At 50.9% G+C, this 26,205-nt stretch overlaps 1 protein-coding gene across 1 annotated transcript; it reads left to right on the forward strand.

The window, feature by feature from the left end:
* Nucleotides 1-10,996: 10,996 nt before the first annotated feature.
* FGF16 (fibroblast growth factor 16) lies at nt 10,997-26,205 on the forward strand. Its single transcript, XM_051967997.1, has 3 exons — nt 10,997-12,496; nt 20,314-20,417; nt 25,821-26,205. The coding sequence occupies exons 1-3, from the start codon at nt 12,220-12,222 to the stop codon at nt 26,064-26,066; spliced, it is 627 nt and encodes a 208-aa protein (XP_051823957.1). The 5' UTR covers nt 10,997-12,219; the 3' UTR covers nt 26,067-26,205.

The following is a 26,205-nucleotide window of genomic DNA, read 5'->3' on the forward strand; positions in this document are numbered from 1 at the left end:
GGGTTCTTTTAGGGGCCCAGGATCACTTAATCCTAACTTCATAATTTGGCTCTCGTCGACCAGCTTCACCTTAACATAGAGTATTGTTTCTGAAAATCTGCTGAGACTGTGGGGAAATTTCCCCAAGTCGCCAACCCCCTCAGACCCGTGGACTTGGGCCATCACTGGAACCCCAGCACTAAGCAGTCAGTGCCCCCACCCTCACACCTGCTCTTCTTCTGCACCTATCTTCCCAGATGCTCTCTCCTCCTGGCCCTGTGCGTACACATATTTGTGCATACCATCCCCCCCCAGTCACAAATCACCAGAGACCCCCGCTCCCAGCCGCACACATTCACACAGAGACCTAGCTGAGAGGGGGCCAGGGCTGGAGCCACATTCCAGGGATCATGTCACCGAAATGTCATCACCTGCCGCCTGATGTGAAGGGCCGAGCAGAATAAATGGCTCATTATCCCCCACGGCCTGCAGACCCCCAGGAGGAGCAGGACACAGACAAAGGAAGCTTTTTGCTCCGTGTCACCACAGAACATGCGAGAGACTGACCAGACAGATACAAATTCATGATGGGGGCAGGGGGGGAAGGAACGAGACACACAGAGTTCCCAGCCAATGGGCTTTCTCCTTCTCTCCTACTACTCAGTCTCCTCTGTGCCCTGACCTGAAGTGGGGGGGGGGGCCCACAGGGAGTCAGTGAGACAGCAAAGCCTAGAAATATCATAGAAAGAGAACCGGATTTGGTGTCAGAAGACCTGAGTTCAAGTCCCCCCCCCCTTACCACCTCACTTCTTTATGAACTCAGTTCTTCCCCCATCAACCAAGCGGGTTGGACTACATGATACCTAAGTAAGGGTCCTCCCACTCCAAGACCCTATTATCTCTGGCTGGCCTGCTCCTTTCAGCCTCACGTCTGGCTCCCGGTTTCCTTCCAGTCCCAGCTCGAATCCCACGTTCCTTATTTCTGGTGCCTTCTCTCCGCCGACCATCTCCGATTAATCCTTGCCGTCTATAGCTTGCTGACACACAGTTGTGTGCGTGTTGGCCCCCCATTAGGCCGTCTCACTGGCCACCTGAGAGCTCTGAGAGAGAAGCGTGGGGTTAAGAGAATGACTGGGAATGTTACAGGGAACAGCGGCAGGCTGGTTCGCCTCAATTATCAAATATTTAGGGAGTAGGAGGAGGAGTACGATGTGAAATCGGGTTAGAAAATGAGCATGGAGCCATATCGCGGAGACACTCAATTGCCAGAGAAGGAACTTAGATTTTTTTCCACTGAAGCTCCTAGAATATGGGAAGAATACATTCCTATTAGTAGGACTGCAAGGATATAGCCACGTGACTAGGGTTAGGAATATCAATGTGGCAGCTTTGCGGGGAAGATGGATTAGAGAGCTGAGAGACCTGAGCAGGAACACCAGTGAAGAGGCTTTTACAATGGTCCGGGGAAGAGGTGATGGGACCTGACCCGGGGATTGTGGCAATGGGAAGGGACAGCAGGAGAGGGATGCCGGGGATGTTTTAGAGGCAGAAGCCACAAGACCTGGCAACTGACTGCAAATGGAGGATGAGGGAGAGTGAAACGGCAAGGAGGGCGCCTCGGCTCTCAAGCTGCAGGACTGGGAGGGTGGCGGTGGCGCTCCTGGCAGAAATCAATAAGGGAAGAAAAGAGCTGGGTTTAAGTGGAAATAGGCTGAGCTTTTATTTTGAATATGGAGCACAGGAGCTGGGGCAGATTAAGAACCAAAAGAAAACATATATTCCAAACCTCTCATTTTTACAGAGGAGGAAACTGAGGTCTCATACGTTAAAGGCGTTATGCAGAAAGTACAGTACTAAGTGCAGAGGCTAATAAAGAAATGCAAAGGCCGGCTGCCCTCTCAAGGACTGAATTCTAATGGGAGAATATAAGAGGTTAATCACTAGACTGATGCAAAATCTAAGCAAAGTAGGTGGGAATGCATTAGCAGCGGAGAACAGACATAGCAAAATGGTCTATGGGCTGAGGCCTGAAGAGAAGCAGGGAAACTGAGGAGGAGGTTAGGAGGGAGAACGTGCCAGAAAGGAGGAAAGGGGGACAGCCAGTACAAAGCGAGGGCAGATGGAATATCTCATGTGAGGATCAGCAAGTAAGCCAATGCAGGTAGATCACAGAGCATGGAAAGGAGAGGAAGGTCTGCAAAGACCAGAAAAGGAGAAAGGGGCCAGATTAGAAAGGCCTTTAAAAGCCAAACAGAAGAGCTGGTATTTGATCTTGGAGGAAACAGGAAGACACTGAAGCTCACGGAGCCGGAGAGTAGGGGTAAGGGAGGGGAGACAAAGTCAGACTTACTCTTTAGAAAAATCACCGAAGCAGCTGAGCAGAGGATGGTTTGGAGTAGAGAGAATCTTGAGGCAGGGACACTGATCAAAAGACCATGTCAAGAGTGGAGGTGAAATGTAATGAGGGCTGGAAGTAGGGTAGTGGCTGTGTGAACAGACAGAAGGGAACTCATCTAAGAAATGCTGCGAAGGTAGAAATGACTAGGTCTGGCAACCAGGTGGAAGATAATGGGGCTCTTGATAGTTATGAGAAAGTTCAGGGGAGGGAAAGACTTAGAGAAAATGAGTTCTGTTTTGGACATGTTGAGTTTGAAAAGTCCAGTGGGCAGCTGGGAATCCCTGACTGTAGCTCAGAAGAAAGACTAGGGTTGATCTGGGAATCATCTGCATAAAAAAGGTTAACAAATCCATGAGATTGCAAAGTGAACTACTATAGAAAGAAAGAGAAAGCAAAGGAGACTGACAGACAGTGGTCCCACAAGTAGAATAGGCCGAAGAGAGGGATGTCCCAAAAGCTTAGAGAAGAGTGTGGGCAGGAGGAAAAGGTGTCCACAGTGGGTCAATGCGACAGAAGGGTCAAGAAGGATCACGATTAAGAAAAGACAATGGATATTTGATAAGGCAATGCAGACATCATGAGGAAGTTTGGACACCGCAGTCTTAGTTGAATGATGAGGTCAGAGGCCATCTTGTAGAGAGCTCAGGAGAGAGAAGAAGCAAAGGCCTGGAACATAAATGACTCTCGGAGTTCATAGCCACGAAGGAGAGGAGATGTACAGGATGATAACTGGAAGGGATCGTGGGGTTGATCAAAGGTTTTTTAGGATGGGGAGATGTGGCAAAGAGTCAATATCTGGGGAGAACGGGAATGTGATGGTGACAATAAGCAATCCTCTGGGGAAGACAGAAATGCACTCAGAGGGGTTAGCTTTTGGCAAAAGGCCTCTTCTCCATCTGAGCTTCAAATGAAGGAGGAGATTGTGGACGAAAATGTCTGAATGATGTCAGATGAGCAGGAGTGGAGAAAGAGGACCTCTAGGTCAATGATCTGTTTTTTCAGCGAGGTGAGGTCCTCATGGGAGCTTAAGGAGAGATGAGAAATTTGGTAACAGCTCTGTGGAGAGCAGGATAGTGAATCAATTAGGAAGGAATAGAATGTTTGTTTTGTCACAGTGAATACCCAGTTGAGATTAGATAACAGAAATTTGGAGTAAACTCAATTAGCAGCTCTGTTAGGTAATATGCAAATCCAAGTTAAGGAGGAAGATACTGGGAAGCCAGGGTTGAGCTTTGGCAAGGCATGATGGGTGATAGGACAAGGAGGCAAGCCATTCAAGAGCAGAAGATGGGCTAGTGACAAAGGAAGGGTTTGAATCCCGGGCTCCATGATTCTCAAGTCCAGCACTATATCATCTCTACCTATGGTATATCCAGTTACTTATGGTATAGACAGTCTAACAGGCAGCTGATGACTGGGGCTGGAGCTCAGAAGAGAGATCAGAGATAAAGGAATACAATTAAATAAAAGAGATTAAGGGGTAGCACTCTTTCATGGGGGAGGGAGAGGAACACTGAGAAATCTAATCAGTGTAAAAAAAGATGTCAATAAAACCTAGGGTTTTTTGGGTTTTTTTTTTTTTTGAGAGAGAGTTGAGGGCTATAGAGAGAGTATTGGGAGTCATTTGTTTAAAAGTATAAAAAAGTTTAGTCAATCACCAAATATTTAAAAGCATACTATTTTCAGTTGGAAGGATCTTAGGGATTCTCATTTAGGAGAAGGCAATTGAGGCCCAGAAAAGGGAAGTGATTTTTAGCATCACACAAAGTATAAAGACCAATGCTTTAGGCCTACTCAGTGGGCTCATTACCTCACTGCATGAAAACCCAGGAGCTAGAGAGGAATGGAAGGAAAGGTCCCCTCATGGTGCCCTTATGGGTTGGTCAGCCCAGGCTCTAACTGTGCCATTCATCAATCAATGTGAGTCAGAGGGAACTTCAGCCACCATGGACCACCTCTGACTTGATCCACAATCCCCTCTACTGCACTTCCACGACTTCAATTCAGCAGTGCAGAGCTCAGAGCTTCAATTGACCAGACAGACTCCTTTACCAGAACACCAAGTCAAAACCTCTGGCACATTACAGCCTTCACCCACTGCTCCTGGTTATGCTCTTCTAGGACCAGGTAGAACAAAGCTCAACCCTCTTCCATATCACACCCCCTGGAATACTTGAAAACTTCTATTCTCTTCTCAAAAGTTTCCTAAATTGATATGAGAAATTATCCTGAACAGACCATTTGTAATCTTTTAAACAGTCATCTGTCCAAGTCTCTGGGAGCAGCCAATGTAAACCAAAACATGGAAACCCAGGACATGGCTCAGCGGGAGATAATATGATCACAGTTGCATATTTCAGATGCCATTATTTTCCACCTTAGTGAAAGATTCTTTTTTTTTCCCCCAAATCCTGGCTGGCTGAGCCGCCTCCTGAGTAGCCGACTGAAGTCGCATCCATTTCTGGAAAAGGGGGAAAAGGGCTGAAATATCAGCTAATTCCCAATTCACTGACTCAAATGGAAGAGTCTCTGAAAGAAAAAAGGGTGGTAGCATGGGAGCTGAGATTCCCCCCCCCTCAGGAGAGCTGCTTCAGTTGTGGGCAAAGACCCACTCAGAGCGTGAGAGCAGCCGAAACCTAACTCGGACTCTGGGCCATCAGGAATGTTGCACACGGAAAGCTCCCTGTAGAGCCAAAGTGGTCAAATTCACATTGGAGGCAGAGTCTCCTATGCAGCTAATAGTAAGACACTGGTGTTTACAAAGGACTTAAAACTTTACAGAGTAGGCTCAAACTCAACATGTCCAAAGGAGACCTTAATTTTCCCTCCAAACTGGTCACCCTTCCAGAATTCTGTTTCTGTCAAGGACATCACCATCTTCTCAGCCACCTAGGCTGGCAAGATTGGGCTCATCTTCCACTCTCCCCTCTCTCTTGTCCCCACATATCGAATCCATTGCCAAGTCTTATGTTTCTCCCTTTACACATCTCAAGTCTGTTCTCTTCTCTTTACTGGGCCTCCACCTTAGTTCAGGACTTCAGCACCTCTTGCCTAGATTACTGCAATACTCTAATAACTGGTATCCACCCTCGACTCAACTGCCAAGATCATTTTTCTAAAGCTTTAAGTCTGACCATGTTGCTCTTCTGCTCGTGAAGCTTCACTGGCTCCCTATTTCTTCTAGGATAAAATGCCAAGGCCTGAGTGCAGGCTTTCCAGATTCTCCATAATTTGGTTCTAACGAGCAGATTCATTGCACACTATTCCTTGTCATGTTTTATCTCGCCAGCAAATCTGGAAGCGTCTCCCAAAGTCTCAATACATGTTCACAAGCTACTTTTTTACCCCAACCCTCCTACCCCACCAACCTGAAGTTATTCTGATTCCTAGAATCCTTGTCTTCCTCTATGCTCAACTTATGTGCCATCTTATCCTTTATCTTCCCGAATTTCAGCAATCCTCCCCAGCAACACACACATTGCTTAATGCCCACCCCTTCCTTAAATTATCTTCTAGTTACTCCATTATAGAATAATACACTCGTATGTGAATAGGTTTCCCATAAAACTAAGCAAGTTAGTCCTTTCGATGCTCCGCTTTTTAAACAATGGATCACAACCCCATATTGGGTCTCATGACTAAATGTTGGGGTTGCAAAATTATGATTTATTATCCTTGGACTTTCCTTTATATGCCATATACCTGGGGTCACATAAAAATTTCTCGGACAAAGAGGAGCCATGAGTGGAAAAAGTTCAAAAAGTCCTGCTTTCAAAGGACTCCCTAAAGTTACCAGATCTTGGCGTTTTATCCCAGAGGTAATAGGGAACTAGTGAAGTTTCATGAGCGGAGGGGTGACACAGTATGATCTACGCCATTACTTCATGTCATCTTCATAGCAGCCTTGTAAAGTAGGCAAGACAGGAATGATTATTCTCATTCTGGGGAAGAAGCCAAGAGCCAGAGCCGAGGAAGTGATTTGCCAAGGTCACCTGGAGCTGGGATTTGAATCCAGGTCTCCTAACTTTCAATAGCATGTCTGGGAATTATCGATAGCCCTCAGCTTCTCTCTCCCACATGTCTTTCTTGCCCTCTTCTGTTTTCTGATTTCATTTTCTACTGCCCTTCTAGTCACTTACTCCTTCCTGTGACACAGACCTGGCATTAGTACCTTGGGGCACATTCACGACATTTTCGAGCCCATCAGGATCTCAGAGCTGCCCGACGCCAAGCCATCCTGTCCCTTCCCCTGGCCTTTTCCTTTCTCTAAGTCTACTTTGGAGCTTTGGCTAACAGCATCCCCCCCAGTGTATCTCTTCCCCTCCTCCCAGGGACAGGGACCTGGGTGAGCATTCCCCCCACCAGAGGACACTTTGGCCAGTTCTCACTGAAAGCAGAATTCACTATTTAAAAAAAAAAAAAGTGCTTCCCACTGTTAATACAAAGAGCAACAAATTCAGCCCTCCCAAGGTCAATCCAATCAGTCCACATTTATGAAGAACCTACTACGTGTCAGGCTCTGTGCTAAGAGCTGGGGGATACAGGAAAAAGGGCAGAAGACAATTCTTGCCCTGAAGAAGCTTAGAATCTAGCCGGGGAGACAGCGTCCAAGGATTTACAAAGCAAACTAGATATCGGGATAAATATGAAACAATTAACAGAGGGAAGGCAGTGAAATTAAGAGGGCTGGGGAAGGCTTTCTGGAAAGGTGGGGTTTGTTAGGACTTAAAAGAAGCTGAGGGGAGGGGAGCCAGTAGTTGGAGCGGAGCATTCCAGGCATGGGGGACAGCTGGAGAGAATGCTGGGGGCTGAGATATGGAGTGTTTTGTTGGTGGAACAGCCAGGAGGCCAGTGTCATTGAATCTAAGAGTGACAATCTACTCGCCTTGCCTTCCCCAGAAGTCCATCCAAGAATCCAGCCAGGGTTAATTAGAAAAGCCCTCTGGCCCCAAGCTTGGGGAGAAGGGGGGAGGGAGAGAATGGGAAAGAAGGAAAGGGGGAGAATGGGGGGAGGGGAGAACAGAAATGCCTATTACTTCTTTAAAAGGATTTTTCCCTCTTGAGTTCTTAAAGAAACGATTCGCATATATTGTTTTCCTTTCAGATTGCAGACTCCCAGAAGGTTGGGTAGATATTATGCAAAGGCTGCACCCAGGTGGAGGAAAGAAGCCAGGCAATCAGCTTCCATTAGTCTGGCAATGTGCTAGACCCCGGGGCTCCAAAACCCAAGATGAAACAGTCCCTGCCCCCGAGAAACTTAAGATCTACTTTTAGGCAGTCCATAAATGTGGATTAAACACCCACTAGGTGCCAGGCACTGTGCTAAGCACCGGGAGATACACAGAATGACAAAAGGCAAATCTCAGTTCTAACGAGAGAGGCGACTTCCAAACAGCTCCAGAAAAATCAATAAAATGCAGGAGAAATTGGAAATAATCGAGGCTCATTCACCTAATCCGAATGTACTAAGTGCACCCCTCCTCCCTAAGCCGGAGTGTGCTCCTCAGGGGGCTGAAGAGGAACGAGAATATTTGGAAACCGAAGCAGATTCCCACTCTGCCCAGGGAGCACAGGATATTCCTGGGGTGGGGGAGGGCCAGGAAATGCTTCCCAGAGCCTAGATCAAATGGGATCTCAGCTTAGCCTGGGAGCTTGGAGGGCTCCAGGGAGAAGAGATAAAGAAGATAAAGACGTTCCCTAAATTGGTTTTCAGAAAAAGAAGGGGGAGGGTGGTCTGGGCAATGTTGAATATTTATCATTCTTGTCAATACCTTTCGCCTATTAGTAATCTGAATCCCTTAACTATAGTCATCAGCCTCCAAGGCCTCAGGGGGGCATCAAGGTGATTTGGGATGAATAGGCTGGCTATGGCCTCTGGCTCTTTCCATGGAGAGCTAGCCAATCTGAGTTCAGAGAGAGGCTGATCGGAAGGGCCTATGGGAAACTGATTTTGTTTTCAGACAAAACAACTCTAAAAGACTGTCTACCAAGGGATGGGGAGGGGGAGAGGAGTGGGATGGGGGTGGGGGGAGATGGAGAGTTGCCTTCTCCCTAGGTGGAGGAAACACCATTCATTCAATTCTCTGGAGCCTGGATACACTGAGGTAAACATTTTGATCCATATAAGATTTTTTGCTGCTCAGTGGCTAAAGCTGACCCGGGCAACTGGAAGTCTCTGATACAAACAGGCTGTGAGACACTTCACTTATCTGGGCCTGGGTTTCCCAACTGTTAAAATGAGGATTTTGAAAATGCTACCCCAGAGGGTTAGGAGGAAAGCATTTTCGATTATTTACTTGTTTTTTTTTTTAAAGATGTTTCATACCTTGTTTTCATATCCCTTACATTTCTCCGTGTGGCCCTCCCCCTCACTTCTCCCAAGGGTGCCTGGGTTCCTTTTTCTGGCCTCTCTCGTGAGCCCCACACATCACCAACTGCCTGTTGAATCGGTCCAACCAGATGTACCATTGGAAGTGTGGCATTATGGATATAATGCTGCTTTTAGGAGTCAGGGACGCTTGGGTTCAGATGCCTTTTAAAAATGTCTGTAGGTATAGGTTGATCTTGGAGTCAAGAGGCCCCGGAGTGTCATTCTGAGAGAGGGATTTAACCAGCTCAAATCCCACCTTTGGCGGGAGACCTTTCTCCTTCTCCTCCCACTCCCCCACCCCCACCCCCCTTCCATCCCTTGGAGATCACCTCCCATTCCCGGGCAGTTACTTGAATGCGTCAGCCTCCATTAAAACGGGGCTCCCATTTTTGGTCTTCCGATGCTTTAGCACTTAGCCAGGAACTAACACTTTGTCGAACGTGAGGTCGATAATTGCAAAAATGCTTTTCCAAACATTTGTTCCCACATTAATTGGGAGAGAAAACCCGAGGAGGCCTTCTAGCTCTTTCCAGCTGCTCACTTCTCTGGGGACCTTCCCTCAGCTCTAGGTAGCTTTTAGTCGCCCTAATGGGCTTTCTCCCATACTGCTTTGTACCACCCGGACTCAGTTAAAAGTATAAGCTCCCTGAGGGAAACTGGGGTTTGCATCTTGTTATACCCCACGCCGGGTGCCCCGTGGGCGCCAAATCAACTCGGGTGGATTGGTCCCCGTTAAGTTTCTCGACCTTTGAGGGACGGGTCAGCTCTCCGAACTCTTCCCAAGCCTCCCTTAAGTCCTAGGCCTGGTGCGCTCCCCTCGCCACACGCGCCATTTTCTCCGGCTCCCCAAGGCCAGAACTCGTTCCTTTCTCCTCTCCGCCTCCCGCTTTCCTTCTAGGTTCAGCTAAGGCCCCACCTCTGGCCAGAAGCCTTTCCCGGGCCTGTCGTAACCCCAGAGCCAACCGGCGGAGATGACCTCGAATTTCTCCGGTTGCTACGCACTTATCTCCCCTTTAGACTGGCTTTCTCCTATTTTGGTGGTGGCGGTATCTCAGGCCTTAGCACAGCGCGTGGCATATAGTGGGCGCTTAATAAACGCTTGGTGATTTAACTTGAGGTCAAGGTAAACGAGGTTCAGAGGAAAGGACACCGACTTTGGACCTGGGCTTAAATTTGGTCTCTGAACTGGTCACCTTTCCGGGCCTCAGTCTCCCTTAGCCCGACCTCAGAAACTACCCTCCCCCCCAATCAAACGAGGAGGGCGGCCTTTGTTACCTCCGAGGTCCCTTCCACCCCTATTCGGGAGGAGGGAAGACACCGGCGGGGTGTGCTCCGTCAGATACGTCTCTCCAGGCCCAGCCCCCAGCGCCCGCGCAGCCCCACTAGAGCTCCCTTCCTCCCGGGTCTCCCTTCCCCGGGCCGGGCCCCCGGATGCGGGGCCAAACTGGCCCTAGCAGACCCGCAGAAGCTGCGAGCAACAGCGCCGTCTAGGCGGCGAGCGCTGCGCGGGCCAGCGGGCCTGGGGCGCTCGGAGCCCCCGAGGGAGCTGGCGCGAGCAAGCCGAGGCGGCGCTGCGCCCCGCCCCCCTATCCCTCTGGCCCCTGAGTTGTGGTCCGGCCCGGGAGCTGTGGTCCGGCCTGCCTCGCACTCACAAGCCCTCCGCCCGACCGTGTTCCTCCGCGCCTCTTCCCGCCCCCCGCCCAGTTCCCGGCGGCCCCCGCCTCGTCCCAGGCGCCCAGCCCGGGTCCTCCTCCTCCTCCTCCCTCCTTCTCGTTGTCCTCCTCCTCCTCCTCCTTCTCCTCCTTTTCTCCTGCCCTCGCCAGCGGCGGCTGCAGCTGCTGCAGATAGAGTGTCAGGGAGCCGAGCACAGGAGAGAGCTAGGAAACACCTGTTTCCCTCATGAAAAAGGTGGAAGAAAAGCCCACAACAGGCTTCAAGCTTCCTTGCGTATATTCTGCTCTCAAGAGGCTTGTAAAAAACGCAGCCTTAAAACCAGGCGAGATCGTTTTTCAAAAAGATCACTTTCCTCCCTCCCTCTCCCTCCCCACCCCCATATTCAGCGAAACGTCCCTGCAAGTCTTCCCTCTTCGGAGAGATTTTTCTCCCTTCCCTACTGCCCCCTCCTAGTGACTCCGGAGGCTCAGGGACATCTTTTAAGCTCGTTGCATTTGTGTCCTTTTTCCCCTTCGCTGCCCACCTGTGGGTACGGCGGGAAAGAGTCACAGAGTCTGAGGTTCGAAGCCTGGCTCTTGCCACTACCTATGTGTAGCGATAGAGCAACGAGTGTTTATTAACCTCCTACTACGTGCCCCGCACCGTGTTTGGAGCCGGGAATACAAAGGCAAAAACCGAAACAGGCTCTGCTCCCAGGAGCAGGATCATACATTCTCCTAAATCGCCTGGCCCCTCCGGGTCTCGGTTCTGTCAGCGGAGTGTAAAGACAAGTCAAGAGTTGGGGGGAGAAAGGGGGGGGGTGTTTCAGCCCCGGCCCAACTTCTCCCTCTGGGGTTCAGAGGGTCCAGAGGTGACTAAGGCCAGGGCGGGCGGGAAATCAGAGCGCAGACGGGGAGGGGGAGCCGGGGCCGTGCCCGGGGCACCAGGTGGAGGGGCACCCTGGCACACGTTCAGTCACGCCATCAGACAATGAGACGCACGCCCCGGTGCCTGGGACGCCAGCGGCCTCCGCGCACGGGGCTCCGTTATTTCATCAGCAGTTTCAGAAGAACTCGCCAAAAGCTGTTATGGCTCGCTGCAATGTGTAGCTTTTTCCTGCCGTTTTTTTTTTTTTTTTCATAATAAAAGAGGGAGTGAAGCTCACTCACTCTCCACCCCCCTCTCCCAAAAAGAGCCAAATGGATCCGAGAAGGGGGGAAAAAAAAACCCAAACCACGCACACCAATCTCGGAGGGGATGCCAGTGAGGTGTGGCTTGTATTTAAATACCCAATATGTCAATGTAAGGGGAGTGAGTGCTGATGTATATAAAGTGGCGTTCGCCTGTGATAGCCGGACACACCGAGGGATGAAAGGCAGCCCGAGATCAAGGCCCAGGGGCCCCGCCACTTTTGTTCCCAGCGCCGTGCAGCAGCCGTCCCAGCAGCGCGCTCCCCGCCACCGCCGCCGCCGCTGAGCGAGCCGAGCAGGTCCCCCGGCCGGCCACGACTCGGGCCACCAGCCCGCCCGTCCGCCCGCCTGCCCAGAGGGAGGCCCCGAGCCAGCCAGCCAGCCCGCGAGCGAGCAAGCTAGAGAAGCCGGAGCCCGGGAAGCAGCAGGGAGCTCAGCCCCAGCTCCGCAGCGCTGCCCGCTCCCCTCGCCCCTGCTCGCCCTCCGCTGCTTCAGCCGGGGAGCCAGCCAGCCAGCCAGCCAGCCAGCCCGCGGCGCACACACCCGAGCGCGCACACACTCCCGCTCCCTCGCCCACTCCCCCACACACGCACACGCTCCCTCACACACCCCCTACGGTGGCCGGGGCCATGGCCGAGCTCGGGGGGGCTCTGGGCGCCTCTCTCGACTGGGACGTGCACGGCTTCTCGTCGTCCCTGGGGAGCATGCCCTTAGCCGACTCCCCGGGCTTCCTGACCGAGCGGCTGGGCCAGATCGAGGGCAAGCTGCAGCGCGGCTCGCCCACCGACTTCGCCCACCTCAAGGGGATCCTGCGGCGCAGGCAGCTCTACTGCCGGACCGGCTTCCACCTGGAGATCTTTCCTAACGGCACCGTGCACGGCACACGGCACGACCACAGCCGCTTCGGTGAGAGGGGAACGGGGCCGGGGCGGAGTGGGGGGTGGGGGGGGCGGCCCGCGCCCTCCGGGAGGCGGCGGCGACGGGGCGGGACGGGCCACTGGCACACCCGCCGCCTGCCTGCCCTCTGGCTGCCCTCGAGGGCTGGGAAAGAGGAGCCGGGAGTATGCCTGCCTGGGGGGCCGGGGTAGGGGAGAGAATGTGTGCGTTGTGCGCCGGGAGCTCCGGCCGGTAGCTCCGGCCCTGTGTTCGGAGCCCGGGCGCCCGGACCCTCAGGGTCCATCCAGCGGTCGGCTGGAGAGGACAGGGTGGCTCGCCGACCCCGCAGCCTTCCTGGGGACTTCACCGAAGCAGGTGTAACCCCTGCTCCCTTAGCGGGCTCCTCCTCCTCCGTCGGGGCGGGACTGCGTCTGCTTGCCCGGGCGCTTTGCGGTGCTGTGCCCGCTCCAGAAGGGCTAGAGCGCCCGGACGGTGCCCGGCACGGGGTAAACTGCTTAATCGATGCTCGGCAATCGCTTTGATCGATCGCTCCATCTAGGCCAGCTTCCCCAGACCCGCGGCTGTGAAGTGGGGAAGTGGCAGAGGCGGGCAAGCGGGAGGACGGGGAGGAAGACGGGGAAGGTGCCGGTATTGGCTCCGCGCCTCGGCCTCGGGGAAGCCGCGCTTTGCAGGGTGGGGTACGAATAACCCGCGAGTCACTGGCACGGTGGGAACTTCCCTTCCTGGCGACACTGCCCAGAGACGGGGCCCGAGCCGAGCTTTGGGGTGGCGGAGTCCCGTTTCAAACTGAGCTCTGGTGCCTCCAGCTCCAGGCCACTTCCCACCGTAGCCGGCTTCTACCCCTCCTGGCCAGGGCCTGCAGTGCTGGCAAGGCCTCCTCCCCCTCCGACTCCAGACACAGGTATCTCTCCTCTGCCCGGCACATGGGATGGCCCCATGGCTGCCCCGCTCATGGCAGCTTGTTCAAAGGGCACAGCCGCCTGTCTCACATACAGAACTAATTACACATTAATATAAACCATGTCCCAGGATGGAGATCATTAGGTCTCTAAACAAATGTGCTCACTCCCTAGCAATGTGGCCATTTTTATTTTCAATTTCCTATTCTCCGCAGTGCTAAGTCATTCCGCAGGTGCAGTGACATCCTGCCCAAACTTCAGGCCCGCTAAACCCTCTTTCCCTTCCTAGCTCCCCCCCCCCCCCAAGGGATGACCCTATCCCCAAGCCAATGCAAACTAAAGGATCTTCCTAAGCCTTCGGACCGTTCCCACCCTCCTCCTAATTAACCCCCCCCCCCCCAGTAATCTTTCCTGCCAGACTAGAAAAGTCAAAAAGCAGGCACCGTGAAGGAGCGGAGGGGCACAGCCAGCAGGGTCTGAGGGCAGGGCCCAGCCTGGAAAATGGCTTTGGGGACAGGGCTGGCCTGCTCGGAGCAGGCAGGAACCCTAATGAGGCCTATGTCATCTTGGAAAAATGCATTCTGAGCTGAAGTAGAGTAAGTTTGGGGGTGGGGGGAGTTCAGTAGAGGGCTGCAGGTGTCTGTATAAACTTTCAGCAGGTCCCTAAGGGGGAATGGGAGGGGGTAGGGCCCTGTGCAGGTTGCTAGCTTGGCTCTGCTCTTCCCACTTCTCCAGGGGAGGGAACCCTTCCACCTTTGCCCCCAGGACCGGGATTTTTTTTCCACCGAGAAGGAATAGTCTGAGGATTCTGGGTGGCTGGCTGTTGTTGGGAGAGGGAGAGCCTCCCAAACTGGCCAGAATTTAGGGGAGAACCCTCAGGCTGCCTGCCCACAGAGCCCTGGGGGTCTGGAGGTGGCAGGAGGCTCGGGTGGGAATCCCCAAGGTCAAAGTAAACGCCCTAGAGGCATTGGTCTTTAATCCCTACTTCAGCCTCTAAGAGCCACCTCTTATTCTTTTCACCTGGGGATTTAAAGGGCAAAGAAAGTGGGATTGGGGATCAAAGGACCTGAGTTGAAGTTCCGCTTCTGCTTGAGTATTCTGGTGAGCCGGGGCAAGCCCTTAAAGTGCTTTTGGCCTCAGTTTCCCCCTCAGGAGGGGTGGATTAGAGGATCCCAAGGGTCTCTTTCGGCTCCAGACCAGCAGCAGCAGCAGATCTTTCCCTCCCCCCTGTGGTCCAGCTTACCTCTTAGCTCTTTTGACCAAAACTTCTGCCTCAGATCCGGTGGGCTTCGCCTCTTCCCGGCCTCTCCCTCGGCAGATTGGTGGATTTCCCATAAAAGCAATGGGAACATCGCTCTGAGTTGTCCCTCATCCACCTTCCCTGCCGACTTTGAACCTGCCACAAACCCAAAGCTCGGTTTAGCTAGTAGTGCCTGCTGAGGGGGAGCTGGGGCTTTGGAGCCCTTCCCCCACCCCACCCCGTTCTCCCCCCCCCCTTTTGGACTTAATCAGGCTGAGTATTCAATAAATCGAAACTTGAACATTCCATAAGTGTTTTAGCAGTCAACATTCCAGCAGAGTAAAGGAGACCAGACTGAAGATATAAAATATTATAGATTTCGGCTTTGGGGGAAGGGGTGTAGTCTCCAAAGGCCCCGTAAAGTAAATAGCTATTTGTTGTAATTGGAGAGCAGGGCCCCGGAGGATTACCCTGGAATCCGAGTTTTCAGAGAGCCCAGCTCAGCCCAAGCACAGCCCGGACTCCAAGTAATAACGTGTTGGCACGGGGGCCGTTTCCCCATCTGTATTCGGTAGCCAGAGGACTGAAATCGCTGTCTGGCCAGCCGGCCCGTTCTACTCGAACCTCAGCCTTTCCAATGGGCACTCAGGGCCCGGGAGGCAGGCAGCACCGGGGGCCTGGCAGCTGGTGGGACGGAGGGGATTCAGTCTGCCATCGGGGCATGGTGCCAGGAGCCGATGTAGAGCCCAGAGATGTTGGGGTTTGCCCAGCGGCCAGTGCCAACCATTCTGGCACCGGGAAAGGTCAGAGAGTCGTGGCGGGGGGGGGGACAGGTGGCAAACCATGATGCCCCGGCTCCCCCACTTTTCACCAGTTTGTGCTTGAAGCACATAGTCGTTTTCTCTTCAATGAGCCCTGAGCTAGGTAGTGATTGAGCATCCCAATTCCCCTATCGCTTCAGTCCATTCCGACAAGCACTTTTGGAAGCACCTACTGTGCGCCACAGTGTACTAGGCCACAAAAAATGAAGCCTATTTTCTATTGGAGAGAAACCACATTCACTCAGATAAGTAATGGCAAAATTAAGTCATTTCAGGGTGCAGCTGGGGAGAGCACTAATGACAGGGAACTATAAAAGAACCCGAGCTGAGCCTTGAAGGTAGCCTACAGGGTTTCAGGAGGCCAAGGTGAGAAAAGAGAATGGGCTAGGCATAGGGAATGGCCTGGATACTAACATGGAGGCTGGAGATGGGACACCATGGGCTAGGAACAATAGCACGAAGGCCAGTTTGATTGGAACGTGGGATATCACGTGGAGAACCTGTAAAGATGAGTTGGGGCCAGAGGAGGAAACTGGGTTTCAGAGAAGAGAAGGGATTGTCTTCCCTTTCCAACCCCTACTCTGAAGCACAGAGTGTGCACTTGAACCCAGGCTTTCCATTTAGGAACACTTGGGTTTCCTGGAGGCGTCTCAGAAATTTCTGGGATGGTGGGTCTTTTTACTCTGTGTGGGGACGGAGCCCGAATCATTAGTGAAACTCTTGGATGAACATTGTTCTCTTGTTCATTGGGTATGGCCACACAGCCCTAGTCACAGGTAGATGGCTGGATTTGAAGTTGTACCAAGAGTCATTCTCCAAAAATCTCTCCTCCAAGCCACGGTCTCCATCCAAGGGTCCTTTCTCTTTGGACAACTTGGGATAAGGTGTTATCACAATAAACCCCCTGATTTTTAACATGGATTATTTGTTGATCATCTTGATGAATCCAGAAGGAAGAGGACACAGGTCAAAGTTTTGATTATGGAGGTAGATGAATGGGAAGGATCACAGCAGTTAGATTTTCAAAGACTAGAGATCACTGGTCCCTAGCCTCAGTTTTAATAGAAGAAAGTCCAGATAAGGGAAGGGACTTAGGAATTAGCAGAATATGGATTTGAATTCAGATCCTCTAACTCTTCTAGCCTTTTTTTTTTTAAGTTTATTTGATGCCTTTTGTTTGTACAGCACGGTCATTTGGAGACCTATTCCCCGGCCCTCCCTGCCAAACTCACCCCTCCCTTATTAAAAAATTATAAGTCACTTAGGCAAAATAGTTGCTACAGCAATTGAATCTGACAATGTGTACAGACAACATATCCAGAGCTCTTTCCACTTCAGTCTGCAAATGCCCTGGGCCTGGAGGGTCACAGGCCTGGCTGTTGACAGAGAGTGCTGGAGATAAACTTTACCCACTTAGCAACTTTACCCTGTGACACCTACTTCCAGCTGAAGCTCCAAAAGGAGGGAAAGGGCTTGTTCCCCGCTGCATTCCTGCTGGTCAAGTGCCAGGAATGCCTGTCCCATCATCATGTGCCTCTCAGCAGGCCCCCCTCGGGTAGACTCCAGCTAAGAGGAAAACTGGCAAACAGACATGGCACCCAAAGACAGCCAGGAATGGGGATTTCAGGAATAAGGAGAATGGGAACATGGAGAAAGTTCCACTTGACAGATCCACACCTCTAGAATTCAATTCTATGGACTGATAGCTGGACCTGACCAGAGGTGGGGAGGGGGAAGAAGCGCTGAATTTAGTCAGAGGATCTGTTCTTTGCTGTGTGATTTTAGGAAAGGCACTTCACCTCCGGTCCTAAGTTTCCTCCTCGGTACAACAATGGGGTTGGATTCCTAGACAATACAAAGGCATTCTGAAATTAAGGTTAAAGGTATCCTAGTTTTAAAGCTGCAAAGGATCCTAGATGTAGATATCATGAGTGCAACCCAGCCCGGTGGCACCTTACAAAGGAACAAACTCGGCTCCAGAGAGGGCAAGTAATTTGCTCGATGTCACAGGTAGGTAGGTAGTGAGTGGCCTAGATAGAATTTGACTTTTTCTTTTGTTCAAGATTAGGCTGAGCTATGGGTAAAAGTAGCACCCTTTCTTCCCTCATCCTTAGAATGGCAGAAGATTGGAGAAACCCATGGATACTCATCCCACAGTATCCTTGCAAGCAGCAGAGGAGTGGATTAGATGACCTCTGAAGGTTCCCAGTGATGTCAAGGACTTCCTAAGTAATCAGCAGAACAGGGTCAGCCATGTTCTTAGGAAATAAAAACCTTGACAATGTGCCCTTCCCCGCCCCCCCCCCCCCATAGGTACTGTTTTGTACAGCCACAGGAGATGTCTGTGGGTCAGTGTAGGAAACTGACCTAGCCATCTGAAAATGTGGAACAAAGAGACACACATGACTGTCCGATGGAAGTGGATCATGGAAAAGCCCATCCTGCTTACCTAGCCTGGACCCAGAGGCCTTTAACAGTGACAGCCTCGGCCCAAAGCCCCATTTTGAAGTTGGCCCTGACTTCCTTCCCTCACCCCCCAGCCCCCACCCCTGTTTTCCTCTGTTCCCATGCTCCCAGGGCCTTCCTGATCTCTCCAGCTTTGCTTTGCTAGCTCTGAGTAAAAGAAAATCTCAGGTTTTACCTCCCTGACCCATATCAACAGAAACTGGGATATATCTATTTCCAAGTCTCCAGAAAGAGATCAAAACGTAGAAGTCAATCTGACACCTCCCATTATCCTTTTAGCTCTGAATTATGAGCTAGATTCTCCCAGAACCTAACATTCGCGTTCCCCCCCCCTCCCCTGCCAGGTGTTTTGGGAAGGCCACTTGTCGATTCTCAGGAGGGAAGCGGCAAAGGATGAGGCTGACCACTCATTGGCTCTGTGACTTTGGCAAATACCCTGGATCCCAGTTTCCTTCCTTATAAAATGAGGTTATCTTTTCAAGTCCTTTCCAGCTCTAATAATTGTTAGTAGCTAGCCTTTATATAACAATCAAAGATTTGCAAAGCATCTGACATTGATCTTCCCAACATCCCAATGAGGTATGTGCTGCTGTTCATCCCCATTTTACAAATGGGGCTAACACAGCTAGTTAAAGACTGAGGTTAGACTTCAACTCAGAGCTTCCTGACTCCCAGTTGCAGGATTCTATCCACTCTGCCAAATAGCAGCCAAGCATTCTCTGTTCTAGGCTCCCTGTGAGCCCCGACATTCCCCCTTCCCTCCAACCACTGCCTCACCTGGCTTTTGGTTTTGTTGACTGGAGTTAACTGCAAGGCCAGGAGGGAGAGAAATGAAGCAGAGGCTGCCCCACAGGAAGGTGAGCCAATGTTCTGTGCTCTCTTAGGAGGTTAGCCAGGAAGGAAGCTGCAGGCTGAGCCCTTTCTTCTATGAATTAGCTGAGATTCTTCACCACCACGATGGCCCTATATCGTCTTCAGAGTGCCCCTGGACAAGGATCCAGACACTACTCAATGGACTGGAGAATTCACCGATCTTGTGTAACTTGTCCTCAGCTTCCTTAACAGGGACCCAACCCAACCTTCTAAGAGCCTTCTGTCCATTCTCTTGACATTTTAGGGAATTCAGTGGAGTGTGGGGTGGGTCATCAGTCTCCCTCTTCTGTGGTTTTTCTTTCTTTCGTGGTTGGAAATGCTCCACAGAAATCCTTGCTTCTGCTCCTCCTCCACCAGCTCTTCATGGTTCACTGGGCAAAGCCGAACTTGAATTCTTCAGGTAATTCTTGGCTTACAGCCATCCAGAATCAATGGAGGAAGGTTAGTGCTAAAGAGATGACTCTTTGTTTGAGGAAAAGCTCGTGGTCCTTAAAAACCTCGTCTTCCGCCCCCACCTTTCTACTCCTGTTTAATGTAAGGCCCGGGCTATTGTCCATACAGGTCCTAGATATATGTGCCAAAAGGCAAACCGGGTTCTTGGGTAAGACATGTATCAGAATCTGTACGACAAGCGATCTTCATCTGCTTGGTTTCCGATGTATGGCTAGTCGGGCTGAAACTCTTAAGTGACTATGAGGCTCATGGATGAGGCTTGGCGGTGTTGTGGGGCTTGATGTAATCAGTAGTGTCATCCACACACATCTAGAGGGCCTATGGCAAACCTTTTGCACTCGGACTGTGCCAGACATCCTCTGAGATGGACCTCCAGGAAGGTCCTTTCCTGGGAGGCCTCCCCTGATGCTAATAGAAGCAGAGGTTAATCAAACAAAGTTCTTTGGTTGTGGTATCTCACAAGAAACTGTATGACTTTGCCACGTGCACGGGAGACGCCCTGTCACGGGAGAACATTTTAAGGTAGCATTTGTCTCTGCCTCAGTCAACTACCTCTTGAAAGATGGTAATTGGACAGTAGAACGTGGGCTTCTCAGTATTTGGTTGAGAGTGCAAAGATGTGCTTTGCTGTGAGATGCTTTTGGTGCAAACTTGCCGGCCTCTCTATCTTTCTCCTTCATTGAAGAACGCCTTCGGTGTGGTTTTAGGTTAGAGATTTCAGAGTGTCGGGAAAGGAAGCAAATGGGTCACAAACTACTGATCGCTGTTCCCATTTTATAGATGGAGCGACTGAAACTGGAGAGGCCTAGGCCCTGGCGGAAGGCACACAGAGTGGCTTTGCTGGGACTAGCCAAGGCTCTTGAAGTACTTACTGCCTATGACCCCTCAGCCCAAGGCTGGCTCTGTCCTTCCCTGGGCATTCCCATTCCCTAACAGAAAACTCTTTGGCCATGTAACCTACCAAGATATTTTGATAATGGAAGGGAAGAAAGATCTGGGAAAGGAGGAGGCGGCCCAGGGTCCATATTTCTTCTTGACATCATTAATGGCGACTGTTTTCCTTGTCCGTTGTAGGAATCTTGGAATTTATCAGCCTGGCCGTGGGACTGATCAGCATTCGGGGAGTGGACTCGGGCCTGTACCTAGGGATGAATGAGCGTGGCGAGCTATACGGCTCGGTAAGTTGAAGATCAGTGAGGCCATCTGAGGCTGGGCTAGCTGGAAGTAGTAGAAATCTCAGGGCTGGCAGAGGAGTGGGGTGATTCTCCTGAAGAGAAGGCAAGAAGATACCTTCCAAATGGTCTGCTCAGGGCTAGATATTGACTTTCCATTAGTGACACAAGAAAACGTTTTCAGGACACATTTTCTTTCAACAAATAATCCCTTAAATCGTCACCAGAAATGCTTTTCCAAGAATCAGATTGGTAGCTGAATCTAGCTGTCAACCCTTGCATCCCAGCCCATCTTCTTAAAATAGCCCTAAACCGCAGCAAAGTCAGTGAAGAGGCACCCCCATGACGACCCTAGGGCCTTTATTCTTCCCCATTCTTCCACTAGTGCCTCACCGGCCACTTCGAATCAATTGAATCATGGGATGTCAGAATTGGAAGGAATCTCATTTGGCGGCAGAGAAATCTCAGGCCCATAGAGAGCCTAAACGACAAGCCCAAGGTCACATAGGTTGTAAAGAGTGGCACAAGGATCCAAACCTAAGCAGGAGGAGGTGACTTCCCTCACTTCCCCATCAGAACCACTTAGGGCTCTGCTCCCCAGTGAATGACCCTTCTGCTTATCTGATAAAGAAACCCATCCTAGTGGGTGCTGATGGGTTAGTACTCCTGCTACCAACCCTTTCAGCTCTCATTTTTAACCTTAACAGGAGCCCACAGGAGAGAAGGTGACTTAATCCAAAGGATTATCTCTTTAAGAGGAGAGTGTTGGGAGATGAGATTGGCTAGTCAGAAAGAGAGTTAGAAGCAAAGGAAAATCATCATAAAGAGGACTGCACTGGGACTCGGGAGACTCCGTTCAAATCCTGGGTGTAGTTTACTAGCCGTGTAACCTCTGCAAGTCAAATTTCCAAATTTCAGTTACTTTCTTTTGGAAAGGAAAGGAAGCAGTTGGATTGTGCCATCTCTCGGGGTCCCTTTCAGTTCAAAGATCTCTGATCTAATTTGGGGAATGGGCCAGCTTATACCACATAGATTGCTCCCAACTCTTTCTACATATCAAACTTCCTTTAGTTGTGGAAATTTCCAGCATCACCAACTCGTCCTCTGCCAGCAGCAGAGCCTATAGAATGGCAAAGAAAGGGAGATGGCAACAGTTTCTCTTCCTAGAAGTAAACAGCCTAAGAGCCAGTGGGATGGCGGATGAGGCATGCTGTGTCTGCCCCTCCAGCAATATCTGGGGAAGCTCCTGGGACTGCTGTCCCCCTGAACGAGCAGCTGTCCACCAAACAGAGACCCTGTGAGATGCAGTGGGTAGGGAGGACCTTAGATCGAAGCTTAGCTATGTGACCTTAGGCAACTCACTTAACAGACTTCTTTGTGCCTCAGTTTCCTTCTGTATAAAATGATGGAGTTGGATTTGATGATTGCCAAGTCTAATTCTGTTTCAGAGCTCTAGCTGGGAGAATAATCCAGGCCTGAGTAGGGACAGAAATGGAAGGGAGGGTGTGGCACAGAGGGCTGTCAGCCAAAAACCAAACTTTCCAGGGATGCCCTTAGGCTCTTCCTTTCCCTGAGGCCTGCTGAGACACTCAGAACAGGGGAAAGTGCTGGGTGGTTCCAAAGGCAGAACTTTCCTTCTTGTCCTAATGCTTTTTCCCTTCTGCCACCCACAATTAGAGTGACCTGGTACAGAGAAAGGGGAGATTGATGGCCACCCTGCTGGAGTATCCCAGAGAGGAGTCCTAGTTTTAGATCTAAGGCATCTTAGGGGGACATCTAATCCAACTCCCCCATTTTCTAAAAGCGGTCACTGAGGGACCTGTCTAGGGCACCCAGGTGGCAGTCGGCATAGCTGAGATTCGCATCCAGGCCCAATGGGTAGTCCGGTGCCCTTCCCATCACTGCAAACTGCGGAAAAAAGGCATCAAGAACCCAATAGTGGGAACTCGGGGCCAATATAGTCAAGACAGCCCCGAGGGAAGTTGGCGCCACCCATTTGGGTACAAGACCAGCTGGTAGCTCAGCCAAGCTCAGCAGAGAAGCCACACAGCCCTTTCCTTGATGCCTCAGGCTGAAGGCGCAGGCAGGGGCGGTAGCAGAGTGGATCTGTATTTAGTTTGTCCTGATATCAGATCAGATCAAAGCAATACCAAGAGGATACAGAAGAGATTTATTAATCTCATAGCCCAGGAAACCGCTCACAATAGATGTCAGTAGCAATACAGCACTGGCCTAGGCACAGGCAGCATGCCCACACGCTGGGTTCCTTTTACAATAATGTTTGTAGACCAAGGGATCGAGGAACAAATGGAGGCAGAGCTTAGCTAGGTTTTGGCAAATGCTTTCCCAAGTCTCTGACGCTTTGCTTTTTGAGCAAGACAGAGAGAACGTGTATTTGGACTGTTTGCATGACCCGACCCAAACCATAGGCCATCACAGTCCCAAGCCTCCTGGGAAGGAGGTCCAAGTACAGTGTCCCAATACTCTGTGCTTTTACATCATCATTGCCCCAGACGACTTGAAGGCATAGAGGGCATGCTCATTTTATCACTTACTCTAGGTTCTCTCAATTTAGACACCAGGCTCTTGAGAGGTGACATGCCCAGCCAGGACTCAGGCCAGCTCTCTTGACTCTTGAAAGGCAGCCTAATGTGGCAGTGTCAGAAATGGGAGCCACCAAAGTGTTCCTAGGATCCCTGCAGACCACAAAGTGACTTAGAAAACCAACGTTTATAGATTAATTTTTAAAAAATATTAATACAGCAACATAATACAATCAGACAGGAACTTCACCTTCATCTGGTTTTGGCCACACTCTGGAGAGTCCCTGGATGGTGAATGGTGAAGGCTGACCTCAGAAATGGGGAGGCCTTTTTCTCTCACATCCGGAGGCGCGCCCCTTCCAGGCAGCCCTTAAGCCTCTAGGTTGCAGAGGAAGTGCCCATCTCCATTGGTGGAGGAAACTTCTTCACTTGGAAACTGTGCAATACCTGGGAAATCACACATCCCAGCTCCTTGCCCTAATCTGTTCTGACTCCCGAATACACTTCCCTAATTTGGGTCTAAAGCTGATGGTTTTCAAGAAGAAAGGGAGGTGGGTAATGATCACACCCATTTCTGATAAAAGGAGAGAGATCATCTACTTACTTTTATCTCCTTCTTTGGAAGAGGAGGGAAACTGAGCCCCAGAGAAGGTAAGGAAGCAGGTCAGCCACTTTGAAGGTCAGTGTCACTCCCCCTGTGTGATGTGTCACCCGCCCCCTCGGTTCGGGGCATGAGAGAGGCAGGCAAGAACTGGGGACACTCTAGCCAGAACTTTTATGCCAGCCAGAAAAGAAAGGCCTTCCCCTTGTTAAGCTAGGTACTTTCATTTCTAATTTCCATTCCAGGCTGGAGTAAATCCTTTCTCTAGAGATCTTAGCTAAATGACATCTCCTTTTGGGTCTGTTTCCTCATTTAACAAAATGGGGCTGGACTAGATAATCCTTGGGGATCCCTCCAATTCTAACACTCTGGTCCTGTGACCAGCTCGGGCCCCACAGTGCCAGATGCCTTTAATGCGAGGAAGCCAGCAGAGCAGTCCTCCTCCCAGACCGCCTATCTCCCAGTACACCTCCCCTTCCCCTACCCTACTTGGAGTAGGACATTTTTTCTTGACATCTGAGAGATAGGCCTGTCCCCAGCACTTGGTATCACTGTCCCCTTCTGGAATGTCAGTCACATCAAGGCTGAAAGGATAGGCCTGTTGGGGGAGACCCAGGGGCCTGCAGCCCTCAGCCGCCCAAGCCGAGGTGCTTCCAAGGGGCCCTTCGTTGGGAGAGATGATAGCCCACCTCATGGGAGCCTTATATAGGTTTGAGGCCTGTCGGCCCATGGGGTAGGCCGGAATCTCGCCGTTCGTAAGAGACCCGAACAGAGAGAACCCAGAGGGTGGCAACGGGGCACCCAAAGGCTGGCAGATGTCCTCAGATGGAAGGGCCTCGGGGTGAAGCTGTGACATCATGGGATTTAGAGTTGGAAAGGGGGACTTTAGACAAGAGAACGGCCAAGCCGAGAGAGACTAAGAAACCATAGATTCCAACCTCGTTTGCTACATAAGGAAGGGGAAACCCAGAGGAAAAAACGGTTCAGCCAAGATCCAGGAAGTCTCTAATGAAGGCCATTCCCCCATTTACCTTCAGTTAGACCACTCTGGTATTTCATACCCATCATATTATGGGCAGTGCCTCCTCAGGTCTCAGGCTTCCCGAGTCCCTTGCGCTGCAGCTCATCTTTTTCCACATTTCTTTGCGTGATAAAGAACAATAATGAGTTCCTCTCAACCATTTATAACTTCAGATACCCCTGGCTTTACTGGAGGTCGGCAGTTAAAAATATTAGCTAATTGAAAGCCATATGTAATCCCACCCACTTCGTCTATAGCGCTAGGCTTGTGCTCATTGGCTGGGAGATGATCATGTTAGAGCTGGAAAGGATCTCTGACTGAAGCGTGCCAGTCCACTGCCCAAAGGCACACTGGGAGGAAGAGATCAGCATTTGAACCCAGGTCCTCTGGCCCTTCTGCTCTCCCTCCCTTTTGCTTCTTGGGCTTTCTCTAGAGAAAAAGGAGATTCCTACCCGCAATCGACATGTTTGGTGATTGCTGCCCGGGGCAATCTCATTTCCAGGAAACTTTGCCCAGCACAAATTGACTTAAAGCCCTGACTGTGCCCCTGTGCCCAGTATGTGGAGTTAACGGGGCTGCTTTTCAGCCGAGGCTCAGGTCAGTTCCTGTTCAACTCCGTGACCTTGGCCACGGCGCCCTCCCTGGAGTCTAGGTTTCCTCAACTAGAAAATGGGAGTAACAAACCCCTGCTTACATCCTCCAAGGTATCAGAAAGAAAGTGGAAATCACTGGAGCCTTGGGGGTGATTTTCATCCTCATATTTATTCTAAGCTCACACATATAAAAACATTACGAACACAAGAGAAACAGATAATGCTATGGAATCGGGCAAAGGATCTGATCCCTTCGACATGGAAGGGGATCTGACTGTCACTGGCACCTCAGGGTGAAAACTATTAAGATCCTCTATTGAGGGTGGATTTTTAGAAAAGGGGGAAAGGGAAAGAAATCAGAAGTTGACAAAGCAAGGGCAAACCGCACCTTTATTGGAAGCGAAGGCCAGGTCCTTTTCGTTCCTTGTACCCGTGTCTCCATAGCCTAGTGCGCTGCCCGAGGCTTCGTATTAGTTCGTTGCCAACGTGTTGAGCGAATGACTGATTACATGGCAACATCCATTTAGTCTCTTGCAGTTGGGCAGAGAAAGGGAATGTTTCCTCAATTCTGGGGACTCTGGATAATCTAAACGGCTCTGGGCCGTTGGTAAAGCAATTAACGGGGTCTGCCTTGTTTTCTCCCCCTCACAGAAGAAGCTCACCAGAGAATGTGTTTTCCGGGAGCAGTTTGAAGAAAATTGGTACAATACCTACGCGTCTACCTTGTACAAGCATTCGGACTCGGAGAGACAGTATTATGTGGCCCTGAACAAAGACGGCTCACCTCGAGAGGGCTTCAGGACTAAGAGGCACCAGAAGTTCACCCACTTTTTACCCAGGCCCGTTGACTCCTCTAAACTGCCCTCCATGTCCAGAGATTTGTTCCGCTATAGATGATGTGCCTGGCCTCTGTTTCCCCTCCCCCTCCCCACCGGTGGTGGGGCCACAGTTATGTCCTTGAGCTCTATACTCATAGCCTTTCAAGTCGTCCTTTTTAACAACTTCGATAACAGAGAAGCACTTAAGTTGAACTCAA

The sequence above is a fragment of the Antechinus flavipes genome, chromosome X (genome assembly GCF_016432865.1).
Source record: "Antechinus flavipes isolate AdamAnt ecotype Samford, QLD, Australia chromosome X, AdamAnt_v2, whole genome shotgun sequence".
In the NCBI taxonomy this organism is placed as follows: domain Eukaryota; kingdom Metazoa; phylum Chordata; class Mammalia; order Dasyuromorphia; family Dasyuridae; genus Antechinus; species Antechinus flavipes.